Source organism: Schizophyllum commune (genome assembly GCF_000143185.2).
Source record: "Schizophyllum commune H4-8 unplaced genomic scaffold SCHCOscaffold_5, whole genome shotgun sequence".
NCBI lineage: Eukaryota > Fungi > Basidiomycota > Agaricomycetes > Agaricales > Schizophyllaceae > Schizophyllum > Schizophyllum commune.
This window is the reverse complement of record NW_026089542.1, coordinates 1,837,639-1,859,120: the sequence shown is the minus strand read 5'-3', so window position 1 is coordinate 1,859,120 and position 21,482 is coordinate 1,837,639. Positions and strand designations below refer to the sequence as shown.

Here is a 21,482-nt window from a genome sequence, read left to right as displayed (position 1 = left end):
CGAGACTGGGCGGCAGTTCCTCAGCGGCAGGGTTGCTTGTGTTCTCTTCCAACGCTCATCTGATGGGACGGAGTGCGGAAGAGATCGTGCGGGTCGGATTAGTCGATGGAGGGAGTCCACGATGCGCCCATACGCCTGGCGAGCCGCCTCTACGACATGACAGCTACACCTCAAAATCGGCCCAGAAGGCATGCGAGAAAATCATTCAATCGGCAACCGTGCGCGGCGCGTCACAGTTGAACTGCGGCTATAATACTAAGCACGCTATGTGCCGGACTTCGCAGCATAGAGGAAGGGTGACAAAGGATATATTCACGCCATATGTTCCGTGTATCTGTATCTAAACCTGAAAGAAGAGCAGAGTGTTTCATCGCTCATCTATCCGTATAAAGGCAACGGTGTCTAATATCCGAAGAAGGAAGGGCAAAACAAAGGAAGGTAAGGCGACCATAGGTACTGAACAGCGCTCACAAGTTGGATCATATAATGAGACGCTTCCAGTGCGTTTGATTAAGGCCATGGGCAGCAAGGCGCCGGAGTTGCAACCGCCTGCGATAACGCTCGTTCTGACAGCATCCAAAGGACCCTGGAAATGCATCGTTACAAAAGCCCTGAAGCATCGACAGTCGTACTTACGACAATAATCGTTCTCGTCGGAAATCACGAGCCGGCAGACGGTATGCTCGGCAAGCGCGACGATATCGTCGTCCTCTACGTACGAGCAGTTGATCATAACCAGCTCCCCGATCGGTGTATGTCCATCCGTCCGCTTCTTGCGCTCGACAAGGTCCAGGAGCGCCTTGCCAGAGACTTGGCCACACCAGCGCAGCTCAAGCGTCGACAAGCGAGGGTTGTTCATTAGCCGTCCGATCATATGGTCGGATATATCGCTTTCGTGCAGCCGAAGGTGCCTCAAATGTGGGAGGTTCGAGAAGCAGAAGGAGAACGACGACGATGGCAGATCGATGTCGTGCAACTCCAGCATTTCGATCGGCGGAGCACACGAGCCCAGGAAGCGTTCCATATAGTGCGCGAGGGAAAGATTAGGTTCGCCACTGGGCTCGACGCATGAGCGTACGTGGAGACGACGTAGTAAGGGCGCTTGAAGGAATTCGAGCAAGTTGAACATGCTCTCATTTCCGACGAGCGTCAGCGTTTGAAGGTCCGGCAGAACAACCAGCTGCGGTTGTTCATGTACTCGAAGGACGAAGGCGTGCTCCGCCCCTGCCGTCAGGAGAAGCGATAGCTCGCGCAGATTCGTCAGGTCTGCGAGCGCGCTGGCCAATGCCGACAAGGAGTAGGTGATGGTCGGCTGGGAGGATAGGGATAGTGTCAGGGTCGAGATATGCGCGGGGAGGACCCCAGGCTCCGGAAGGAACGGGCGAGCGACATGGAGGGTTCTGAAATGTGGCGCTGCCTTGAAGGCCACTTGCATTGGGTAGAAATCCTCCGAGCCGACGCCCATGGGCTCGATCACCGTAGTTTCCTGTTCGACGGACAGTGATACAGTGCGAAGTTGAGGGAACTCGCGAGGGCGGCCGCACATGTCGAGTATCTGATTGCCCTGAGGAACGGTGACGGCGGCTACTGTGAAGGTCTCCCATTGCGAAGCCCGGTCGAGGAGGATGTCGAGCGAGCTAGTAACGCGCGCCACGTCGAGCCCGACATCGACGGTGATACGCAACGGTACCTCTCGCGCGCGACTCAACCAAAAGAGCGTACGCGCATATGGATTGTGTTCATTGGCGCTCACGTAGATGTAGCGCCACAGCGTAGGGGCTTTCGCCGCCTCACGCCATTCGGAGCAGACATGCGATACGTAGAGCGGCGTCCGTGTGTAGCCGTCCTGGATGCATTGCTCAAAGATCAGTGCAAGCAGCTCTTGCGGGAGCTTGCGCGCGAGGGTGATGAGGCCGAGGTATTTCGAAACAGCCTGATGGTGCGTGAGCTTGCGGAGTTGCAGCTCACGAACATCTTTGAGCAGGCCGGCGATCTCGATGTCCAGGTCCCGTATGATGTCCTCATGGTGAGAGATGTTCTCTTGGATTTCGGAGCGATCCAAGGCGCGGTCCTCAACGGAGCTCCGCGGCGCCGGAGGTGAGATGAGCGGTCGAAGCGACCATAGAGAAGCCATGAGTGCCGTATTCGTCTATGTCCACGCCCACGCAACGAGGTAACCTGTGCTGGCGCAGGCGTTCTATCAGTCAATGAGTGCAGAGCGTGTTAGCGTACTGAATGAATTTCCAAGGGGGTCTCTCGGGTATGGACGTCTGAGCTGGAGGTCAAGCGCTGGGCGCCTATGCAGGCGGTGACGACGGTCTGGAGGAAGGATGTGAGTCAGCACCAATCTTCCAGTCGGTCTCTCGGCCCGTGATGCCGAAGTCGCGCGTTTGTTGAGATCGAGGACCGCGCAGGCTGCCCTCCTGCTTTGTGCGAGTTTCAGGCTTCATCTCATTCCCTCTTGAACGGTGAGCCACAGCCATCCGTCTAGTATCATAGGACAGAATCCCTGCGATGACCGCAGAGTGGAAGCGTATGGACCCATTCACAACGTTGAGCTCGGGTCCACAAGAAGACTTGCTAATGTTCTAGATACTGCTGAGGGAATCTGTCCCTACATGGCTATACGTGTAAAACGAAGATAACAAACTCATCAATGCTATTTAGACACATTATGGACCCGCGACGCGCGAGAGACCCACGCCTTGCGCGTCAACCACAACGTCCACCACCTTCCACCCGTACGCCCCCCGTGGCAACTACCCCTTCCAGCTACCAAGGATATCCTGCGCAGAATGGCTCAGCGGGGTACGGACCATCCTCATCCTTAATGCCGACGTATTCTGCCCCAACACCGTCTTACCCTGGGCCACCGCCATCCGCGTACCCCTCACCAAGTTGGTCGTCCACAAATGTCCCTTTGCAACCCTCGTACGCGGCCCAACCATCACCCTCTACTAGCGCTGCAGCCGCTGCTGCCCCAAGTGGTCACCCGCTCCCTTCACTATCCTCTTCGACACCCGAACAAGCAACGTCCCATAAACCAAGACCATTGTTCTGCGTAGTATGCGCCAATAACCAGGTTCGCCATCTCTCGCCCATGTCCTTCCTGCTGGTCATTCATTGCTCGCTGCAGAACCGTTCTATGGAAGGCCATTTTGTGTTGATGTAAGTACGCATGACGGACTGCAAGCTGCGATTTACCATGAGTGCAGGAAGGCCGGTTACCGCGTCTGTTCGTACGGAACAGGGTCGGCTGTGCGGCTACCAGGCCCATCAATAGACAAGCCCAACATATACCCTTTCGGTACCCCGTATAATGCAATTTACGAGGAATTGCAAGCCAAAGATGCCCGATTGTACGTTTAGACCCCTTTACGCGAAACTTCAGCTCACCTGAGATCAAAGATACACCGCGAATGGCTTGCTCCAGATGCTTGATCGCAATCGCAATGTCAAGTTAGCACCTGAGCGCTGGCAGGAGGGAAGAACCATGGCCGACGTGGTGATCACTTGCGAGGAGCGGTGCTTTGATGCTGTCTGCGACGGTGAGCGGTATCCTCTATTGCAATCTTCTCATCCTTACGGGTGCCGAGTATAGATCTATTGACGAGAGGTGGGGACTACAATCGCCCCGTACATGTTATCAACATCGAAATCACGGACAACCACGAGGAAGCCCTGAAAGCAGGGAAGATCATGTTGGAGCTAGCTGCTGCCGTGAGTCTTCTACTGCTGTCTGCTCTCCGCATGCTTAGGCTCCGGACAGATTGAGGCCAGCGCGGACCTTGATGAGGACATGGAAAAGATCGTGCAACGATCTCGGGAGAAGCATCCACATAACTTCATACATGTTGTAGCGTACTATTGAGAGGTGGGCTTCGATGTCTTGATGTGCCTTCCGGCCCTATCATGTTGTCGGGAGATCGACCAGGTTCCACGAACTGTTCGGCTAGCTGCTATCTGCGAGGCGGCCTCATCTTTCACCGCTTTGGCGATGCCCTCCATGAATGTTTTCGAGCGCGCATGGGCGCGTACTTGACTATCATGCATCTTTGAACCTTATAGGGTTCTCGGCCAAGTACGAAGCCGCTGGCCTTCGATGATTAGGCGCCCAAAAGAGCGCTGGCGGTCTATGAGTGCAGCGGAGAAGTGGACAAGCGCCCAACCGGCTGACCGGGCCGGAAGGGACATTGCCAAATGAGACCAAATCATGAACGCGCGTCGAGAGGACGCGTTGTGCGTGAGCAAGGTACTGCTCATCTGTACCCTCATTCTCATCGTATACCATGGCCAGTGCAGACGGAGGTGCCTACAGGTGCCCAGCAGCACGTCCCTCCGATGTTCAAATCGTTGACACAAACCACCAGTTACTCCTTGACCGTCTTCTCCCCGAGCGGCAAACTCGTTCAGATCGAGCACGCGTTAGCGGCCGTCTCTCAGGGAACAACTAGTTTGGGAATCAAAGGTGCGTGACCATCTTCAACAGACCCATCTCAGCTTACAACACATCACAGCGACAAATGGCATCGTCATCGCAACTGAGAAGAAGTCCTCCTCTATCCTAGTCGACGATTCCATGCTCGACAAGGTCGCGGTCATCTGCCCAAACATCGGGATTGTCTACTCTGGAATGGGGCCCGACTTCCGGGTCCTGATCACGAAGGCGCGCAAGACTGCACAGGCGTACTGGAAGATCTATGGCGAATACCCACCCACGCGCGTGTTAACGCAGGAGATCGCCACCGTCATGCAGCAAGCCACGCAGTCAGGGTGCGTAGCCCTAATGATAACTGTGTGAATGTGTCCTAACCTAACCTATAGAGGTGTCCGACCATACGGTGTCTCCTTGCTCGTCGCAGGCTGGGACAGCAATCGCGGCCCTTCCCTGTACCAGGTTGACCCGTCAGGGTCGTTCTGGGCATGGAAAGCGAGCGCGATAGGGAAGAACATGGTCAATGCGAAGACGTTCTTGGAGAAGCGGTACGCCGCAATTTACCCCCGATGCAGATCTCTGAACTGATCTCAACCAGCTACAACGACGACATCAGCCTGGAGGACGCCATCCACACAGCGCTATTGACCCTGAAGGAGGGCTTCGAGGGCCAGATGACAGAGAAGACGATAGAGATCGGCGTAGTCACTGTGCCCACGCTTGCTGAGCTCGAGGCGGAGGCACCGGAAGGTGCCATGTCCAGGCCGAAGCCGACTTTCAGAAAGTTGACGGAGGAAGAAGTTAGGGATTATCTGGCTCTGTAATATCACTGTACGCATATGCATGTTAAGGACCGAAGTTTTTGGCTGAAGTACAGATCACGGAGGTTCATGGACTCGGTGTCGACACTCAGTCTCGGGCAGAGGAATTCGGCGCCTTGACGGCTCCGAGTGGAAACGTGTGCAAAAGCTCGCCTCGTTACTCACACCCAAATATCGTTTGTCTCTTTCCGTTCGCCGGCCTGTCGGGGCTTGAGGGGTGTATCCTCGTGAGAGCAGGCTCCAGATGAGCGCTAGGCGCTAATTGCCCTATCTCACGTGCATCATGGAGGGAACCCTGAAGTTGAACTTCGGACCAAACCCATATTGATCAGTTCTTATCCCCACTGGGATAGCCTCCGGGTGGTCGCAGCTCACCTCTCACCGCTCTTCCTCAGTGATACATCAAGGTATTCTTTTGGCACCGAATTCCTTGGAATAGACATATAAAGCTGAGGATCCTTGCACCAGGCGCCCATCTTCGCCCCTCCCCTCCCGAGCGCATCCCCGCTCTGCCCTTCGCTGTAGAATGGAGTCCACCCCTACGAAGCCAATGATACGGCAGCAGCGTGCACTCGTAGCGTGTACGAACTGCAGACAGCGCAAGATTAAGGTACGTGGTCCTGCCACCTCCAGCTTTTTGTTGGCCTGATTTATGGCCTTCAGTGCGAACCGTCAAATACGCAGAGTGGTGCGGCCTGTAAGCGGTGCCAAAAGCACGGCTACACCTGCGAGTACAAGGCCGTTGCTGAGGACCAAGGTCAAGACGACTATCCGCGTCGTTCGCACCATTCCTACTCCCCCGAGGAGCGCACGAGCCCGCACTCTCACCTCTCGTCCATGTCGAGTTACTCGTCATACAGCTCGGCTCCATTTCTGAGCGCGCCACCCTACACGCAGCAGTCCTCCACTGTCCCCTACCCAGGCCAACACTACGCCATGACGCGCACTGGCAGTGACCATTCTGTCGGTCCACAGAGCGCCTACGATGACTTCGCGGGCGCCTATACAAACGAGACTCCGTACTCGCCGTGCTTCCCCCTCGGCCTGTCCGGCGGTGCTACCACGGCCTTCGAGGACCTTCGTAGCACTGGCAGAAGAACATCGAGTCTCTCGACATCGCACGAGTCGTATTTCTTAGCGCGCGACAACCCCGTACCTTGGGGGGATCGTCCCATGCACCACGCGCATCATGGCGAGGAGTTTCCACCTGCAACTTCGCCGATGGACTACTTCGCAAGCGTTCCTTCATACCCTACTTTGCCTGGTCCACGGAGGTTTGTCATTCTACGTCGGTTATTTTATACGCACGCTCACGAGCCGTCCTCAGTGCGCCTGTTGCTGCCCACCTCTCGGGCTACCCCTGCCACTGCCCCACGTGCATGGCTTCTTCAATTGACGCATCGGCCGCCGCTGACATCGGACGGGGTCCTGACGTCCTCGAGAACCGCGAAGTGACCGGCGCCCACAGTCGATCCAGTCGCTCGGCTTCTCAGCTTGCATACTTTTGACTCAGTTTCTAGGACGTATGCATTTCCCATGTCCCAAGGAGATCAATATGATATCTTTCGCGCCAGTACTTACATATCTTAGTTGCTCTCATAGCTCGTAGTTTACGATGGATGGAATCAAAGTCATTTACATGCATCTAGTGTTCCGCTACGCTCCGCGCGGTCCCTGCGACTGGCAGGTTTATTTACGCGTGAGAGCCCTTCTACGAGCGCTTGGTAGATGCTCAGGCAACGCAAGAAGTCACGTAATCCTCATCACCGCCCATTTGGTGTAGGTCAGTAAATCAACAGTTCATCGTACAAGTACATGGTGTAGCTCTCGATAGGTCATTCGGATACTATCAACCCCGCATCTCAGAAAGGCCAATCCAACTGTTCGCCGAAGTTCCAGTGCACCGCTTTGACGCTGATGTATTCCTCGAGGCCATGGCTTCCGAGTTCGCGACCTGATGGAAAGGGCGTCAATCTCTGTGGGCGCACTGCAACACTCCATCTTACCCATGCCGGACTGCTTCTTGCCGCCGAAGGGCACGTTGTTCGTCAACATGTTGTATTGGTTGATCCAGACCTGAGAACGTGTAAGCGCCGGTGGCGGCAAATCGCCCTTGTAGTGACTTACGGTACCGGCCTCCAACGCTGAGGATACGCGTATGCACTGGTTGGCATCGCCTGCAGAGCACGTCAACAAGCGGAGTTACGAACGCAGCTGAAGGGACTAACGAGAATGGAGCCCAGCGCCTAGGCCGTAATTCGTGGCGTTCGCAATGGAGATGGCTTCCTGCTCTGTCTCAAAGCGGCCGACGGACAGGACAGGGCCAAAAATCTGGGTACGTAGAGGACGAACTTTCAGTCCACTTACAGCAATGCCGCTGTAGAGAACGCCTGCACACCTCCTCTTTGACCTAGGCGCTTGATCAGTATCGTTCGTACAGCTAAGGTGCATGTGGACTAACAATCTTCATATCCTCTTTGATGTCAGTAAAGACTGCAGCGAAGGCGTTGACATCAGCACGCTACAGATGCAAGGAACTCTTACTAGTTGGGTCGACAAAGTACCCCTTGCCCGAGCGCTTTTCTCCGCCGAGGGCCACACGGGCGCCTTCCTGCTTTCCGGCTTCGATATAGCCCCAGACGCGCTCGAATTGGGCCTTCGATACCTGTAGATAAGGTGTGAGATTAGTCCACAAGGCATGCACTGCACATACCAATGGACCACCCGTCACGGAGTCGTCGAAGCCATCTCCAATCACAGTAGCCTTGACGGTGGCGGTGAGCACTTCGAGGAATTTGTCATAGATGCTATTTTGAACGTAGACACGAGATCCTGCAGTGCAATCTTGGCCTGTGTTGTAGCAGATACCCAGGGCCGCCCAGTTTGCAGCTGCGTAAGGAAGTCAGTATTAACTCTTTGCAATGAGATATTTAATGATCAAAAGCTATCCCGAGCCCAATTCGGCGCCACGGTGAGTGTAGGCGCCTTACCACCTTCAAAGGCCAAGATGGCAACGACGCCGTGTCAATGCAGGCAGTCACATGCAGAGACTGAAGGAGGTCGGCCGCCGCATACAAGCCATACAGCAACTAAGCGCTGACGCTGGAATAGATCATATGCTGCGGCGTCAAGCATCGGCACTTGCAGAGTTCCGCGCACGGACGACGGTCAACGTTAGGCGCCCAGAGGATGAAGATCGTGATTCCGAGACAGGGCAGATACCCGTATCAATCGCTCACCTTGTTGCAAATCAGCCGACTCAAAGACCAGATGAGGGGATTTTCCACCGAGTTCGAGCGTGACCTAATCAACCGGTCACATCACCCAAATTCCCCGAAAGGAACAAGGCCCACCTTCTTCAGATTGCTCTTGGCGGCGGCCTCCATGATCTTTCGGCCGGTGGCGGTGCTACCGGTGAAGGCAACCTTGTCGATATCGGGATGCGACGCTATAGCGGCGCCGCCGACAGGACCATAGGCTGGCACCGTGTTGACGACGCCCGCAGGGAACCTGCGCCAAGAGTCAATGGAGGCATGCGACTGCTGCACTCTGCCTTACCCGGCTTCGACGATGAGTTCGGACAGTTTCTGGCCAATAGTCAAATTCTCATGCGCGAAGGGAGCGCGAGAAACGCTCACCAGTGCCGTGAGAGGCGTCACTTCTGACGGCTTCATGACAATAGTACACCCAGCAGCCAGGGCTGGTGCAATCTTCCATGCCCTGAAGTCCACGGGGACGAGTTAGACCCGAATTGCGGACCCCGCTCGAGTGCCGTTACGCACCACATCATAATGGGGTAGTTCCATGGGATACTGCGAGTTGCGGCTTTAGAGTCATCGCGTATGCTATCGATGAGCACACGACGTACATCTGACCGCATACGCCAATGGGTTCAGACTTCGTGAAGGCCCACTTGGTCTTGTTGTCGATTTCAAGTGCCTGCACAGAATTACCCTGGTGAGCTGGCAAGATCATGAGGACAGCTAGCATCAACTGACCTGGCCTGCGATCTTGTCCGCCCAGCCTGCGCGCAATGCATCGTTGGCCTCATGAGTTCCTTCCTAGACATAGGATAGCTCACCTGCGTAGTAGCGCAAGCACGCGACACTGTCTGAAATGTCGAAGTCCCTATGAAGAATATAGTGAGGCTACGAAATTGTCGCGGCGCACATACCTAGCGACTTTGACGGGCTTGCCGTTGTTCAAGGTCTCCAGTTCCGCTAGGGATTGCGCGTCGCGCTCAATCAAGTCGGCCAACTTGTTGATAAGGCGCGATCTCTCGGTGCCGGTCACATTCTTGCCCCATGTTGTGTTGAACGCCTCTCGGGCGGCGGCGACCGCGGCATCGATGTCCTTCGATGAAGCTATCGCGATAGCAGGCACCGTCGTACAAAGGGCACGATACGTAGGGAAAGGGTGCATCAGCATCGAACGGGATTCACCTCTGGGGGGGCTATCAAGGAGGGGAGAGAGATAGGACTTACCTGCGACGACGGAGCAGATGACCTCCTCAGTGAGAGGGTTCACGGCTCTGGGAGCAGTTCCGCGTTACAAGGCGCATACTCCCAGAGACAGAGCAGCTTACTCGATGCGCTCAACGGAATCGACAGAGGGAACAAACTTGTTAGCGATGAAGAGCCCTGTCGGGACGGTGTAGGTGCTGCTGCCGATCTTGACGGTGGCTGCCTGTGCCATGGTGCGATAAGAGATGGAAGAGGACAAGGTGCGGGAGATACGCGGTGTCGACCCATTGCAGTGACGCGCATACAGACCGAAGTAGAAGGCGGGCCGTAACGGCCACATGACTGCGTATGACTGTTTTGGCTTGCTTGGCTCAAAGAGATATGCCCGAAAGGGATTGATTGTCTCAGGCTTTTCTTGGTACTTACCCTCATCGTCCCGCCGCTGCTGCCTCTCATCGTCGTCGTCGGCCGTGGACTTCACACCCGCAGTCGGATTACAACAATGACTCCTGGCAAGTAATGCACACACACAACTCGGCCAATCCAAAGCGGGCACTCTCAGCGTCATCCGTCGCACCTTCCCCGCAGTCCTTCGTTTTCAAGTCGTCTCGCTATACCGCTGTGGACCCAGATGTACAACCCGGCTGGGTCCGCAGACGCCCAAAGCTCTCGGACACGCTACTACGCAGCCATGCGACGGGCGCTACCAACGTCGTCGACAGCCCCAACGGCTTCATTCCATTGCCGAACGCCAAAACCTTTCCCCAAAGTCTGTCGAGGCTGCCAATATTCCTTCAGGCCAACGGACTCGCTCCCATCGAATCCCTGCCAACCAGCTCATACCTATCCCCATCGCCACCCCCTTCACCGAAACCATTGGCCCTCACCACCCCGCAGTCCACCCCAGCCCTGTCTTCCGCTTCCTTTTCTCCGGTGTCGCCTTCGATCCTTCGCACACCACCGGACTCGCTATCTTGCGTCAACACACGTCCGAAGAACACGCACAGTCTCAGCCTCACGGAGGTTTTCGCCGAGTTGCGGACGCCACCTGCTACGGCTAGCGGTGGTGCTGTCTCCAAGTATGGGCTGGGACCATCGGGCAGCTACTTCCCTCTCGTTTCTGAAGAAACGACTCCGGTACGTATATCCCCTCCTCTTTTCGGAATGCGCGGCTTAGTGACTCGCTGTAGTCTCGAAAGTCTTACACCCCATCGGAGTCGGACATGCAAGACAGAAGTGTCAAGATGAAGGTTATTGAGAACGTGCGCTCGTTTGCCAATGGAGGAAATTAAAGGCTCATTTTGATGTGAAGGCGGAAGCGTTACTGCGCGCTTTAGAATGGCAAGGAGCTGGAGCGAGACTGCGGGAACGTTCAGATGAGCTGGACGCGATAACGGAGAAGTTGGCTGCTTTGTCTTTGGAATCTGCAGTGAGTTGGATCCGTCATTGATCTTTCGTTGGCTTTACTAAGGCACATACAGGGATCGGATACTGCATCTTCGGTTGCAGACTCGGAGCATGAACAAGATGTCGGCTGAAGGCGGACTCAGAATAAATGGTGAGTGCCTTCTCAGACAATTGAGCGTCGTCTGACACGTGCACGCTCAGACGCGCTGCCACCCATACCCTCTTAAGCGTGGCAAGCGTTCCCTCGCATTGCTTAGAATGTCCCGCATATCGTCTCGCCATATCGGCCTCTTGTATTATACGCTCTCGCGCCCACCACATCCGCTTCTCACCACACGTCCCCGTTCTCATCTAGCAAGAGCAACCTCACGCACGGCCACACCGTGTCACGTACACACACGAACATTGTTGATACATTATAGCTACATTATGGTTTACCTATACGCTGGTTGGGGCTCACTTTAGTGGTATTGGCGCATGCTTCGGGCCTGGAGTATGTATTGTGTCGATTGACCATGGACGTATCGTTGTCATGACAGGGTAAATATGCCTAACAATAATCATGGTACTTGAGCATATCAGACTGCCTGACTTGACCGAGAATCTGACGAGTTGCCTTGCCCCGAGTTCCTCAGCGGTTGGAAGTTGGGCTTGTGGGTCTCAAGCATACCCCGTCACCTGACATCTCGGTGAATGCCGAAGAGGACGGATGACGATCCTGGACGGAATTGCCAATCCGCATACCTTTTCCTTGTCCAGAACCATGTCTGCCGTATTCGCCCGCTCTGCCCTTCGCGCCCAGGTCTTGGGCCGCTCTGGCCTGCACTCTAGTGCAGTCGCCCGCAGCGCCGCCAAGGAAGCCGATGGCTCGGTACGTCCACCTGTCGACCAGGACGCGTTTGAAGACTAACCACCATCACAGCACTTGCCTTTCAGCGTCAACAACAAGGCTGCGTTTGGGACCAAGCTCGGTCTCTTCATGAGTCTCGGCTTTGGACTCCCCTTCATTGCTGCTGCATGGCAGAGGTACGTGGTTGTGCGCGCGAGATCGAGCTCGTCGTATACTCACCCGGTTTCTCCCGTAGGTATAAGGCGCAGTAGATCTGCCTTCCTCTTGCTTCGCATTGTCCGTATCCTGCATAGATCGCAATATATCATACACTCTGCACTTGGAAATGCTGTCGTATGCTCCATCGCCCGATCTCGCGCCGTTGAACCGCCGTCAGGCTTTGAATTCGGACAAGAATTGATCGACATCCCTCTCCGCTTTTCCCATTCCTGCTGTACGACAGGTGCACGTCCTCGCGACCAAACCGGGGTCTCTATCCAACTTGTTGAGGGCAATCGATGACGCCCCCCTCGCTGCCAGAACGCCGTTGACCGCTGTCTTGCTGGCGATCACAGCACCATGCAAAAGGACTGCATACGTCTGAGTATCAATTTGTGAAATACAACGTGCGACATACCGTTGCATTGCGTCTGACCGGCTGAAGCGCTCTTGACAAGTTCCAGCTTGTGGCAACATTGACTCTGAACCAATTCGAGTAAGATCTTGGTTGGGTGTACGGCAAGCGTATTCATGCGTATGTGTTTCTCGTAAAATGGCTGCAGAAAATGCTTGAAGAGCTGCTGCACGCCTGTCCATTCGAGATCGTCGGAAATGTAGATCGCCCCTACGATGGACTCCACGATGTCGGAAAGAGCCTGCAGATAGTCAGATCAGCAGGGCGCAGAAGGAGGAGGATACCATTTACTTTCGGCGGATTCACGTCGAACCAATACTGACCGCGCTCTCGGAGGTCATCATCGGCTGCTGCGTATTCCTTCTGCTTGGCCTTCTGAAGCGCAGTGAGATAGGTGTTGATGCTTTGTTGTATCTGATGCGATTTCTGGTGCAAGTGCCTGTACAGGCCCGATTCTGCACAAATGGCGGCTAAAGGCGAATTGCCCACCATAGCGCTCTAATCATAAATTGTCAGCTTGCACCGCTCATCGTACAACGAACTGACAGTACCTTGAGTAACGTCAGAACGCTAGGAGGCTGTTGGGTGTATTTGCGATACACATACTCGACCACCTCTGCGAAACAAGTATTAGTATTCGAGTCGCCTCGAGATGGACCGTAGCATCGCACGGAAGTCCAGTAATGCGTCACCGAGGAATTCGATCCGTTCATAATTACCCAACGGGCTCGAATTATTTGCGTGGGTCTGGGATTGTCTCAGCCTCATGACGAAGACTAGAGGCATTGGCGCGTACCAGAGCAAGCGCCAAAAGCTCTGGCTTGTTCAGCTTCTGGCCGATCACAGATTGCACGCCGTCGATGGTCCCTGGGCGTAGGAAAGACACGGCAGACGGAGTCGCGTGCATAGACACTTGAGCCTTGAAATCGTCCCAGATGTCGGCATTCTTTGCTACTGGAAGCCCTAGCGCCTTCGCCACTTGCAGACCCCCGTCGCGCCCGGCGCTTAGGTGTGCGGCGCCTAGGATGGCTTCCACGACATCGGCCAGCGCCTGAAAAAAACCGTGAGTGTGGATGCGCGTCTACAACACGCGGATGCCTCACCTTGTCGCTTAGCATCTGCTGGATCTGCCCGTCATTGGGCTCGCCCTTCTTTTTCTTCCTACGCTTCTTTCCGCCGCCACCCTCGCCCTGATTGGCGCCCACGGCGTCACTCGCCGGCGGAGGAGTCTCTGCGACCTTTCCCTGTTCCTTCTCCTTGCCTTTCTCCGCCGACCCCCCTGGGGGATTCATTCGGAAGTTCGCCGGTCCCCAGAACCTAATGACGAACGGCTTGCCAATAACGAACGAGGGAAGCCCCAGCGCAAGGGAGCACTCCATAAGCTTCTGATTGCTGATGAGTGGGCGCCGCGCCGCGTGCAGCTTCCCTTCACTGTCGTTGTGGTGGCTCATCACGAAGAGATGCAGGGAGGCGAGATATTTCAGGAAGGCATCGCCTGGAGAGGTGGGGTGAGATGCCTGTGCCTAACCTATCGCGAACTGCTGCGTACCGTAGAGTTCGAGGCGCTCATAGTTGCGGTCAAAGCCCGCGGACGGCGTCGTAAGCGCAGCGTGCAGGAGGTCTTCGGCGATGATGTGGTTGAAGTGGATAGCGTTTAGCTCCTTGACGAGGAAGATTTCGTCGATTCGGGTCAATACAGACGGTAAAAGCAGCGCTGTTCGCATAACGCTGTATTTTCGTCAGTGGCTGTGATAGGATGACTTGCACCCCCGTAACGCACCTTGCAGGGATGGTTATCTTGAAGCACAGTTCCGGTATCATGTCTGTCAGATGAGTTGTCGAGGGCTTCTCGTAACGTGCTCGGCGGACAACGTACACTTCGCTGGCACGTCGCCCTTGTCAGGCGGTCCTTGCATGAGCGTCAAGCAATTGTGTGCTTGGGGGATACGCTCCACTTCGATAAGAGGCTGATTGAAGTCCTCGAGGGTCTTCAAATCCCGACTCGCGGATCTAGCGAACTCAAAGATATTCTCGTAGAGCGCCTCGCGCTAGACCAAGGGTATCAGTCTCGTAAGGGCTGCGCTTACTGGAGGAAGACAAGCTCACCGGACTGTCCGCAGGCTTACTCAACGGTGTAAGGTCTCTCCGAACACCCATGAAAAAGTAGCGACGCGTCATCTCGGACCGACGCCCTTGCACGACGCCGTCCTCCATATGAGTTGCTAGCTCGTCCGGCGATCCCCGCTTGATGGGCACGTACAGCTCCGCCACACTCGCCTCCATCCCAGCCCAGTCAATGCCACTCGAAACATCGAAGGATGACTCCCCGCTTGGCAGTCGCCACCCCGCCTGCAGCGGAGCCACAGTCCATAGCATATCCCCCGAGGCGCACGTAAGCTCCTTGTTCAATACTGCGCGCACGATACGCTCCGTATATCGCGCCAACAGATCCTGTTGCGCGTCGTCCAAATCCAGCGGCTTGGCTCGCCGCACACGCACCTCCCGCACATTGGGCACTTCGTACACACGGATTGTAGGCAAATCCGGCAGGGGGTGCCGCGTCAACAGCAACAGTGGGCGATACCGCTCCGGCCCGTCGCGCTCGACGCATTCGATGACGATAGGATAAACGCCCTCCTTTTGTGGCGTACGAGCGCTAATTTTCCAGAATGCTGCTTTGCGCCGCGCAAACGTTGTCCCGGGGGCACCGCCTGTGGGCTTGCTGTAAGTGAGTGCACCTTCGCCAGGGATCCGGTGGTGGCGGAAGTAGCGGCTGTCGATCACACTGTGTTTGTAGAGTACGGTGCATGCGAGTGCGCAGGCGGCGCGGCGTGCTTCCCAACGCGATGGCGCGACAGGGCCTTCGACCTCTGAAGCCGGGCTACCAGGTAGATGGACCGTGCAAATGAAGCCCACACGCTCGGTTTGACGAGTGCGGTGAGTTTCCAGGACAGTGAAGTTATGGGCGACGTGGAGCGTAGCTGCGTAGGCACAGACAGCCTTGACCACGTCGTGAGGATTCATGTACCCGCCTGTCGCAGCGCATGTGAGGACGCTATCCTTTTCCGCCTCCTCATTCTCTAGTACACGCCGCGTCTTCGATGGTTCCTCGAGCAGTGAAGATATCGGTGGTATTAGAATGCTCTTTGTCGTCAGCGTCTTGGCCCACTTCGATAAAGCATCTTCCTGCTGCATAAGGCCCTCGACGGTTCGACGATGTATAGGCTTTCCTTGCGCGGCGAGCAGAACTAGGCGCTTGCTAGAGTGTGCCATCGAGTACGCATATGAGGCGTAGCTGTCGAACAGATCGAGCCTGAGAAAGTCAGTTCAGCCATGTAGACAACGTTCGATGCACAGACGCTGCGTACTGAACGACAAGCGAAGCCCTCGTGAAGTCCATATCCATCGCCGATTCCGTGGCGATGAGGAGCTTGGTCTTGCCCATGTCGTAATCACGGAAAATAGAGACCTTCACGAATGAGTATCACCAGTGTCGAAGATCAAGCAGACATACCAGTGTAGTTCGGTCGACATTGCCTGTGATAACTCTTGCCTGCAGCGCATGATACATTTCATTCGCGATGTAGGCAATGAGATGGGCCACGTGATCAGAGCAGACTGTTCGGGGCGTCTTGTAAGAGACCACAACAACAAGCTCAGGATCATAGTACGAACCAAACGCAAGACCACGAAAATGGTCAGTGCCTTGTTCGTATTCAGTTCGAACGACGTCTAAGAATTGCTGAATCTTGGATGTTAATTGGCCTGAAGCCCGTAGATTGGGCCTTGCTTCGTTTGTGAGGAGCTTCACCGCTTGCTCTCTTGCGGTCTTTGAAGGTGCGTCTTCGATTACGGCCAATTTCAAATCATCCTTGGCTTGCAATAAATAGTAATTCGCCGCCGCAGGTCCTAGGTCGCGCAAGATCCTCCGCGCCCGTCTGATATACGGCTCACACAAAGTCGGCGCTGGGCTACATGCCTCGCGCAACTTCGTGATGAGCGGGGTATCAGGAGGCTGGGGCGCAGGTTCATAATACACGACTTCGGTGACCGGATGATTTGGAACGACCGCTTGGCGCAGGTTATCAGTGAACCCGTGGGTCTTGCACTCTAGCAGGTGCTCGAGGGCGATGATTTGCTGGTCAAAGGAGAGCCAGGGTCGAGACGTTCGTACGACGGTGGCTAGGATGAGGGGTCGGAGGGAAGGCGCAGACGGGCGGTAAAAGTCGTCGATGATCTCTTCCAATGCTTGCGTCGCTTCGTGATTGAAGGTTTGCGGCTCAGGGATGATAATTGCTTGGGCTTGGGTGATCGCAAATGCGCTGGAGGAAAGCTCGTCTAGGAAATTCTGCGTACTGATGAGGTCGAAAGGACAGTGAGAATTGAATAGACTGACCTGCGGCGTCAACGGAAGAATTGTGGTAGGTTCTTCGATTTGAGATACGACTTCTGCGAGTCCGTATGCATCCCCAGGATTGTCACCACCATCCCTACGGAATCTTAGCGGAGAGAGATGTTTGGCCAAGACAGGACGTACTTCACCAGGAAGATGATGCACCTGTCCTGCTGAACATGGCCAGCGGAATTGGAGCTTGATTCATCTACTAACAAATGGCGAAGGAAGCGCTTGAGTAGTTTCGGTGTCTCTGCAGTTGTGGGATGAAAGGGGATTCGTCGATTCGAGGATATTTGCTCACGTTTTGGCGATGGCAGGAGGGCGATGGCTAGGAAGAATCAGCTGCCGTTGCGCATTCGTGTGGGAGCGTAGCTCACTGTTCTGGGTAAGGGCACTCTGGAGCACCTCTTTCCTGTAGGTCTTGAGCTTGAGCGGGGACCCCGCAGTGTCTTGTGATCGCGCATCTTGAACTCCTGACGCGTCTTCGGGATCGACATCCATGCCATCGTCCGAATCCTCCGCGACTCGGCGTCGTTTAGCGGCTTTGATGTCTTCATCGCGGACGACTGGTGCACGCCTTTTCGCGTATTTTGGAGGCAGAGCCGAGTCCGACATGAGAGCGTGTCGGCCGTATGTTTAATGGCAAGAGAAGAGTGATCTTGTGTCGGGCCGCCTGACCGGGAACAAGCGCGTCCGGTTCCGGCGTCCGGGGAACTCGCGTGCCGGAAGCGCGCCTGATTGTCTCCCATAAAACCATCCAAATGTCCGTCTCCCAGTCTCTCACTCCCCTTTCCACCGTCAACCATGACCACGATCACCACTCCCGTCACCGAGCTCTTCGGCATTAAGCACCCCATCCTCCTCGCAGGTGCGCAAGAGCGGTTCTCAGTGTCCCCCTCGTTCTCACGTCTCCTTAGGAATGAACGTCGCCGCTGGCCCCGAGCTCGCGGCTGCGGTCACGAACGCAGGTGGGCTTGGTGTCATTGGTGGTCTCGGATACACCCCCAAGATCTTGAGGCAGCAAATACGCGCCATCAAGGCTGACCTCAAGGACAAGAACGCGCCCTTCGGTGTCGATCTGCTCCTTCCCCAGGTCGGGGGTAACGCTCGGAAGACCAACGTACGCTTCTCCTAAATGCGTACTGGCTTATGCTAATGGCGTCTCTAGTATGACTACACGAAGGGTGCGCAAAGTTCACTTCCCCTTGAAGCGGTGTCTGACATACCCCAACCAGGTCAACTCGACGAGCTCATTGATGTGATCATCGACGAGAAGACCACGCTCTTCGTCTGCGCAGTCGGTGTTCCGCCCAAGCACGTCGTCGAGCGTTTGCATAAGGCAGGCATCTTCGTCATGAACATGGTGCGTGCAACCGTTCTGCCATAGAAGGCCGATTGAATTGACGAGACGCCGCAGGTCGGTCACCCGAAGCACGTTCAGAAGGCCCTTGACGTTGGCGTCGACATCATCTGCGCGCAAGCCGGCGAGGGAGGAGGCCACACCGGCGATGTTCCGGCTAGCATCCTCATACCCGCCTGCGTGGACGCCGTCAAGGGCCGGACATCGCCATTGAACGGCAAGCCCATCTATGTGATCGGTGCTGGCGCCGTTTACGATGGCAGATCACTTGCCGCTAACCTCATGTGGGGTGCCCAGGCTGTCTGTAAGTATCTGCTTCGTTTCTTTGTGCGAGCTGCGGCGCTGAACGATTCGCAGGGGTTGGTACTCGGTTCGTCGCCGCCGTTGAGGCCGGCGCACCGAAGATCCACAAGGACCTGGTGGTGAAGAGCGGTATTGAGGACAACGCGCGCACGCTCATCTACACTGGTCGGCCGTTGCGAGTGTATAAGACTGACTACGTTGAGGACTGGTAAGCGACATGCCATTCACATGCAGAAATGTTGTTAACCGCCTTCGCAGGGAAACCAACCGCCAGGCCGAGATAAAGGAGCTCACCTCAAAGGGTATCATCCCGCACATTCAGGAGATCGAGCAGCACCCTGAGAAGAGTGCGTCGACGCGGCCATGGCTTATGGGCCGTGTCGCCGCTTTGATCAACGACATCAAGCCGGCCCAGGTGCGTCCAGTCTTGCATTCTCCCCGATATCTTAGGTTGACGCGGTCTTGCAGCAAATCGTCGATGACATGGTCCGCGAGGCTATCGAGCAGCTGAACAAGGGCGCGTCCTTTGTCCAGGCGAAGTCGAAGCTCTAATTTAGGGCAGTAGTATCTATCCATCGTGCCCAGTCATCGGCCGGTGGTAGGACTTGTGAGAGACGGAGGACTCGGGAAGGGATATCTGTATCATTATAGCACATCCACATACCTAGCGTGACAATTCATTGCGGTATACTGCCAACAACGCGTCTGAAGTACTTGTTGCATTCACCTTTCAGCATTACTCGTATAGTGACTATCGTCGACCTTCAGACCATCAGCTTCTTTATATCTTCTGGCACCGATGGGCGTTTCTCCCATTCCTTCGTCCAGCCGCTCCTTGCGCCCTCCTCATCTCCTATGCTCGGGATGGCGAAGATTCCGGTGACCAGCCAGTAGCTCTTGTCGCTCGCCTGGTACTCCTGCAACAGGGTGGGCATAATAGCGCGGGGCACGTATAGGTTGGAGTTGGCGTCGGTTCGGATGGCCTTGCCTTCGCGCCCCGAGGATGCGAGATCGACAACTCCCGCCACTCCCGCCTTCGACGCCGCTCGGCTCTCCCCCGTTGCTTCTAGGTATCCAAAGTCCTCCCCCTGCGCCGGATCTAGCGCTCGACCATCCTTCCGCTGCCCATAGATCGCAAAGCCCGCCTCCGCCGTCTTCAGCGCCCGATCCGTCTTCACCCTATGCACGCGCAGATGCCACAGCGGCGCCTCCCCCGTCGGCGGCACCAGCCACGTCTCCACCTCCACCCCCGGCCACGGGTACCACATGCTCCTCAGCCAGCGCCCGCCCTCGATGCGTGTCTCGCGCGTCTTGATGCGGCACTTCCACGTCTCCCCGCCGTCGTCGCTCAGCGCGAGCATGTTGTCCGCGGCGTGCTCCTCGAGCGTGAGGTCGCCCGTGGGCACGCTGTACCCGAAAGCAGAGGAGTAGGCGAACTTGCCGTATTTGGCGGCGCTTTGCTTGACGGGGTAGGAGCACTGCTGGCCGGAGGAGAGGATGTAGGTGTGCCCGCCGAGGTTAGTGGCGATGTGGAGGGGCTTTTCGAGCGGGGCGACGGTGTTGCGCAGGGCCTCCGGGTAGGGTTCCTCGGGTGTCGCCCAGAAGGGGTGGTTGTCTGGCAAGGAGAGGGCAACGAAGGCTTTGCAGAACCAGTAGGGTGAGCCTGGAGAGTTGTAGTTCTCGGTGATGTTGATGTTGGGATAACCGAAGCCAATGGTCATGGTCCCATCGGAAGCCCACGCACCAGGCTGTCGCGCCCAGAAGCGCAGGTTCCGAAGCTGGAGACCTTTTATAACGCCCCAGGTCAAGGGTGCAGGAAGCTCGAGGTCAGCGAATGCAAGCGCGCCCCAGAACGAGGACATGGCGGCCCGGTAGGTCATGCTGCGACCGAATGGGATAGCACGGCCCTCTTCGTCGAAATAGTGCACGAAGTCGAAGGCGAACTTCTTCGCGCGCTGCCTATACTCTTCGCAGCGTTCTGGGTCCTCATCCTGCATGAGCTTGGAGTACGCCAGCTGGGCGAATTGAATGGCAAATGAGGAGGAATAGTAGTCGAGCTGAACGACGCCCTCCGGGCCATCGCGGGACCAGCCATCACCGATGTAGAACGTGTCCAGATGGTCAAGGTCCTTCTTCATCCTCGTCAGGTCGGCCCGAGGGGATCCGACCTTCGAGAGACCTAGATTGGCGAAGACCTACGTGAGTGAGTATCGTATTTGAATGCATACAGATGGGACTCACTCTGAACCAAAGCCAGTTCGTATTGGGCATCTCCTTGTCATTCATCCCACCCAACCATTCTCCGAGGTTCTTCTTCGCCGTGTTGCTTAGCGGGTCCCAAAGTTGCTTTCCGGCGACAGCGAGAGAGAAGCCGATAGCGCTACATTCGACCATACGCTGATCCTTGTCGCGCATGTTCCCCCAAAACTCTTCGTGAGATGGGTCTGTACCGCTCTCGAAGCCAGCGACCCATCGTTGTACGCCATCGTAGGTTCCTCCACCCGCGAGAAGAGATGCCAAGCCCCATAGCGGACGCGACCACCCTTCCAAGTGAGCAGCTGCCTCATCATAGTGTGTTCCTGTGTACCCGAGGTGGACGCGCGCTCCGCCAGGGGAGGTATGTGACGCGAGAGGATCGAGGACGTCCTTGAGGAACTGCGACAGGTCAGCCTTCGTCTCGAGCGGGTTCGCCGCGAAGGGTGTCGTGTAGAATGCCGCTTGCATCTTGCGTAGGCACTTGGTAGTCTGCGATGGGGACGAGGGGAAGGGGACCCCGACGGCATCGATTCGCACTGCTTTTGTATCCCATGTCGTCGAGATGAGTGGCGGAAGAA

At 56.0% G+C, this 21,482-nt stretch overlaps 10 protein-coding genes across 10 annotated transcripts; 6 read left to right on the top strand and 4 right to left on the bottom strand.

Annotated features, from left to right (window-relative positions):
- Nucleotides 1-249: 249 nt before the first annotated feature.
- Nucleotides 250-2,323, bottom strand: SCHCODRAFT_02687832 (uncharacterized protein). Its single transcript, XM_003036638.2, has 2 exons — nucleotides 637-2,323; nucleotides 250-586 (listed from the first exon to the last, which is right to left on the bottom strand). Exons 1-2 carry the CDS (start codon nucleotides 2,132-2,134, stop codon nucleotides 480-482), a joined length of 1,605 nt encoding a protein of 534 aa, XP_003036684.1. The 5' UTR covers nucleotides 2,135-2,323; the 3' UTR covers nucleotides 250-479.
- Nucleotides 2,324-3,100: 777 nt separating this feature from the next.
- SCHCODRAFT_012799 (Ssu72-like protein) lies at nucleotides 3,101-3,871 on the top strand (the record flags this gene model as incomplete). The annotated part of the gene is made up of 5 exons (XM_003037995.1): nucleotides 3,101-3,168; nucleotides 3,216-3,359; nucleotides 3,409-3,548; nucleotides 3,602-3,720; nucleotides 3,770-3,871. 5 exons carry the CDS (start codon nucleotides 3,101-3,103, stop codon nucleotides 3,869-3,871), a joined length of 573 nt encoding a protein of 190 aa, XP_003038041.1.
- A 362-nt stretch (nucleotides 3,872-4,233) lies between these two features.
- Nucleotides 4,234-5,617, top strand: SCHCODRAFT_02622756 (N-terminal nucleophile aminohydrolase). The gene is made up of 5 exons (XM_003037994.2): nucleotides 4,234-4,318; nucleotides 4,371-4,468; nucleotides 4,518-4,773; nucleotides 4,825-4,983; nucleotides 5,034-5,617. Exons 1-5 carry the CDS (start codon nucleotides 4,290-4,292, stop codon nucleotides 5,257-5,259), a joined length of 768 nt encoding a protein of 255 aa, XP_003038040.1. The 5' UTR covers nucleotides 4,234-4,289; the 3' UTR covers nucleotides 5,260-5,617.
- Nucleotides 5,618-5,713: 96 nt separating this feature from the next.
- Nucleotides 5,714-6,906, top strand: SCHCODRAFT_02622753 (uncharacterized protein). The gene is made up of 3 exons (XM_003037993.3): nucleotides 5,714-5,866; nucleotides 5,920-6,530; nucleotides 6,584-6,906. The coding sequence occupies exons 1-3, from the start codon at nucleotides 5,783-5,785 to the stop codon at nucleotides 6,762-6,764; spliced, it is 876 nt and encodes a 291-aa protein (XP_003038039.1). The 5' UTR covers nucleotides 5,714-5,782; the 3' UTR covers nucleotides 6,765-6,906.
- A 123-nt stretch (nucleotides 6,907-7,029) lies between these two features.
- SCHCODRAFT_02622747 (aldehyde dehydrogenase) lies at nucleotides 7,030-10,002 on the bottom strand. Its single transcript, XM_003036637.2, has 19 exons — nucleotides 9,842-10,002; nucleotides 9,741-9,787; nucleotides 9,431-9,620; nucleotides 9,338-9,384; nucleotides 9,255-9,280; nucleotides 9,125-9,195; nucleotides 9,039-9,068; nucleotides 8,895-8,976; nucleotides 8,815-8,843; nucleotides 8,610-8,766; nucleotides 8,496-8,559; nucleotides 7,970-8,145; nucleotides 7,801-7,921; nucleotides 7,718-7,749; nucleotides 7,655-7,666; nucleotides 7,485-7,587; nucleotides 7,384-7,433; nucleotides 7,263-7,332; nucleotides 7,030-7,210 (listed from the first exon to the last, which is right to left on the bottom strand). Exons 1-19 carry the CDS (start codon nucleotides 9,949-9,951, stop codon nucleotides 7,119-7,121), a joined length of 1,509 nt encoding a protein of 502 aa, XP_003036683.1. The 5' UTR covers nucleotides 9,952-10,002; the 3' UTR covers nucleotides 7,030-7,118.
- Nucleotides 10,003-10,238: 236 nt separating this feature from the next.
- SCHCODRAFT_02666860 (uncharacterized protein) lies at nucleotides 10,239-11,257 on the top strand (the record flags this gene model as incomplete). The annotated part of the gene is made up of 4 exons (XM_003037992.2): nucleotides 10,239-10,856; nucleotides 10,910-10,981; nucleotides 11,032-11,148; nucleotides 11,201-11,257. The coding sequence occupies 4 exons, from the start codon at nucleotides 10,239-10,241 to the stop codon at nucleotides 11,255-11,257; spliced, it is 864 nt and encodes a 287-aa protein (XP_003038038.1).
- A 609-nt stretch (nucleotides 11,258-11,866) lies between these two features.
- Nucleotides 11,867-12,545, top strand: SCHCODRAFT_02622742 (uncharacterized protein). The gene is made up of 3 exons (XM_050345140.1): nucleotides 11,867-11,996; nucleotides 12,048-12,150; nucleotides 12,210-12,545. Exons 1-3 carry the CDS (start codon nucleotides 11,890-11,892, stop codon nucleotides 12,225-12,227), a joined length of 228 nt encoding a protein of 75 aa, XP_050200571.1. The 5' UTR covers nucleotides 11,867-11,889; the 3' UTR covers nucleotides 12,228-12,545.
- On the bottom strand, nucleotides 12,080-17,600 carry SCHCODRAFT_02747718 (uncharacterized protein; the record flags this gene model as incomplete). The annotated part of the gene is made up of 18 exons (XM_050347208.1): nucleotides 12,080-12,545; nucleotides 12,593-12,830; nucleotides 12,881-13,087; nucleotides 13,141-13,205; nucleotides 13,261-13,336; nucleotides 13,386-13,640; nucleotides 13,693-14,084; nucleotides 14,139-14,317; nucleotides 14,370-14,412; nucleotides 14,466-14,637; nucleotides 14,696-15,902; nucleotides 15,958-16,058; nucleotides 16,104-16,207; nucleotides 16,265-16,937; nucleotides 16,986-17,079; nucleotides 17,127-17,235; nucleotides 17,287-17,313; nucleotides 17,363-17,600. 18 exons carry the CDS (start codon nucleotides 17,598-17,600, stop codon nucleotides 12,349-12,351), a joined length of 4,377 nt encoding a protein of 1,458 aa, XP_050200570.1. The 3' UTR covers nucleotides 12,080-12,348.
- A 149-nt stretch (nucleotides 17,601-17,749) lies between these two features.
- SCHCODRAFT_02622740 (NPD-domain-containing protein) lies at nucleotides 17,750-19,345 on the top strand. Its single transcript, XM_003037990.2, has 8 exons — nucleotides 17,750-17,853; nucleotides 17,903-18,105; nucleotides 18,154-18,169; nucleotides 18,221-18,348; nucleotides 18,403-18,649; nucleotides 18,703-18,856; nucleotides 18,907-19,063; nucleotides 19,117-19,345. Exons 1-8 carry the CDS (start codon nucleotides 17,790-17,792, stop codon nucleotides 19,198-19,200), a joined length of 1,053 nt encoding a protein of 350 aa, XP_003038036.1. The 5' UTR covers nucleotides 17,750-17,789; the 3' UTR covers nucleotides 19,201-19,345.
- Nucleotides 19,346-19,412: 67 nt separating this feature from the next.
- Nucleotides 19,413-21,372, bottom strand: SCHCODRAFT_02500638 (uncharacterized protein; the record flags this gene model as incomplete). The annotated part of the gene is made up of 2 exons (XM_003036635.2): nucleotides 19,413-20,843; nucleotides 20,890-21,372. The coding sequence occupies 2 exons, from the start codon at nucleotides 21,370-21,372 to the stop codon at nucleotides 19,413-19,415; spliced, it is 1,914 nt and encodes a 637-aa protein (XP_003036681.1).
- Nucleotides 21,373-21,482: the final 110 nt, after the last annotated feature.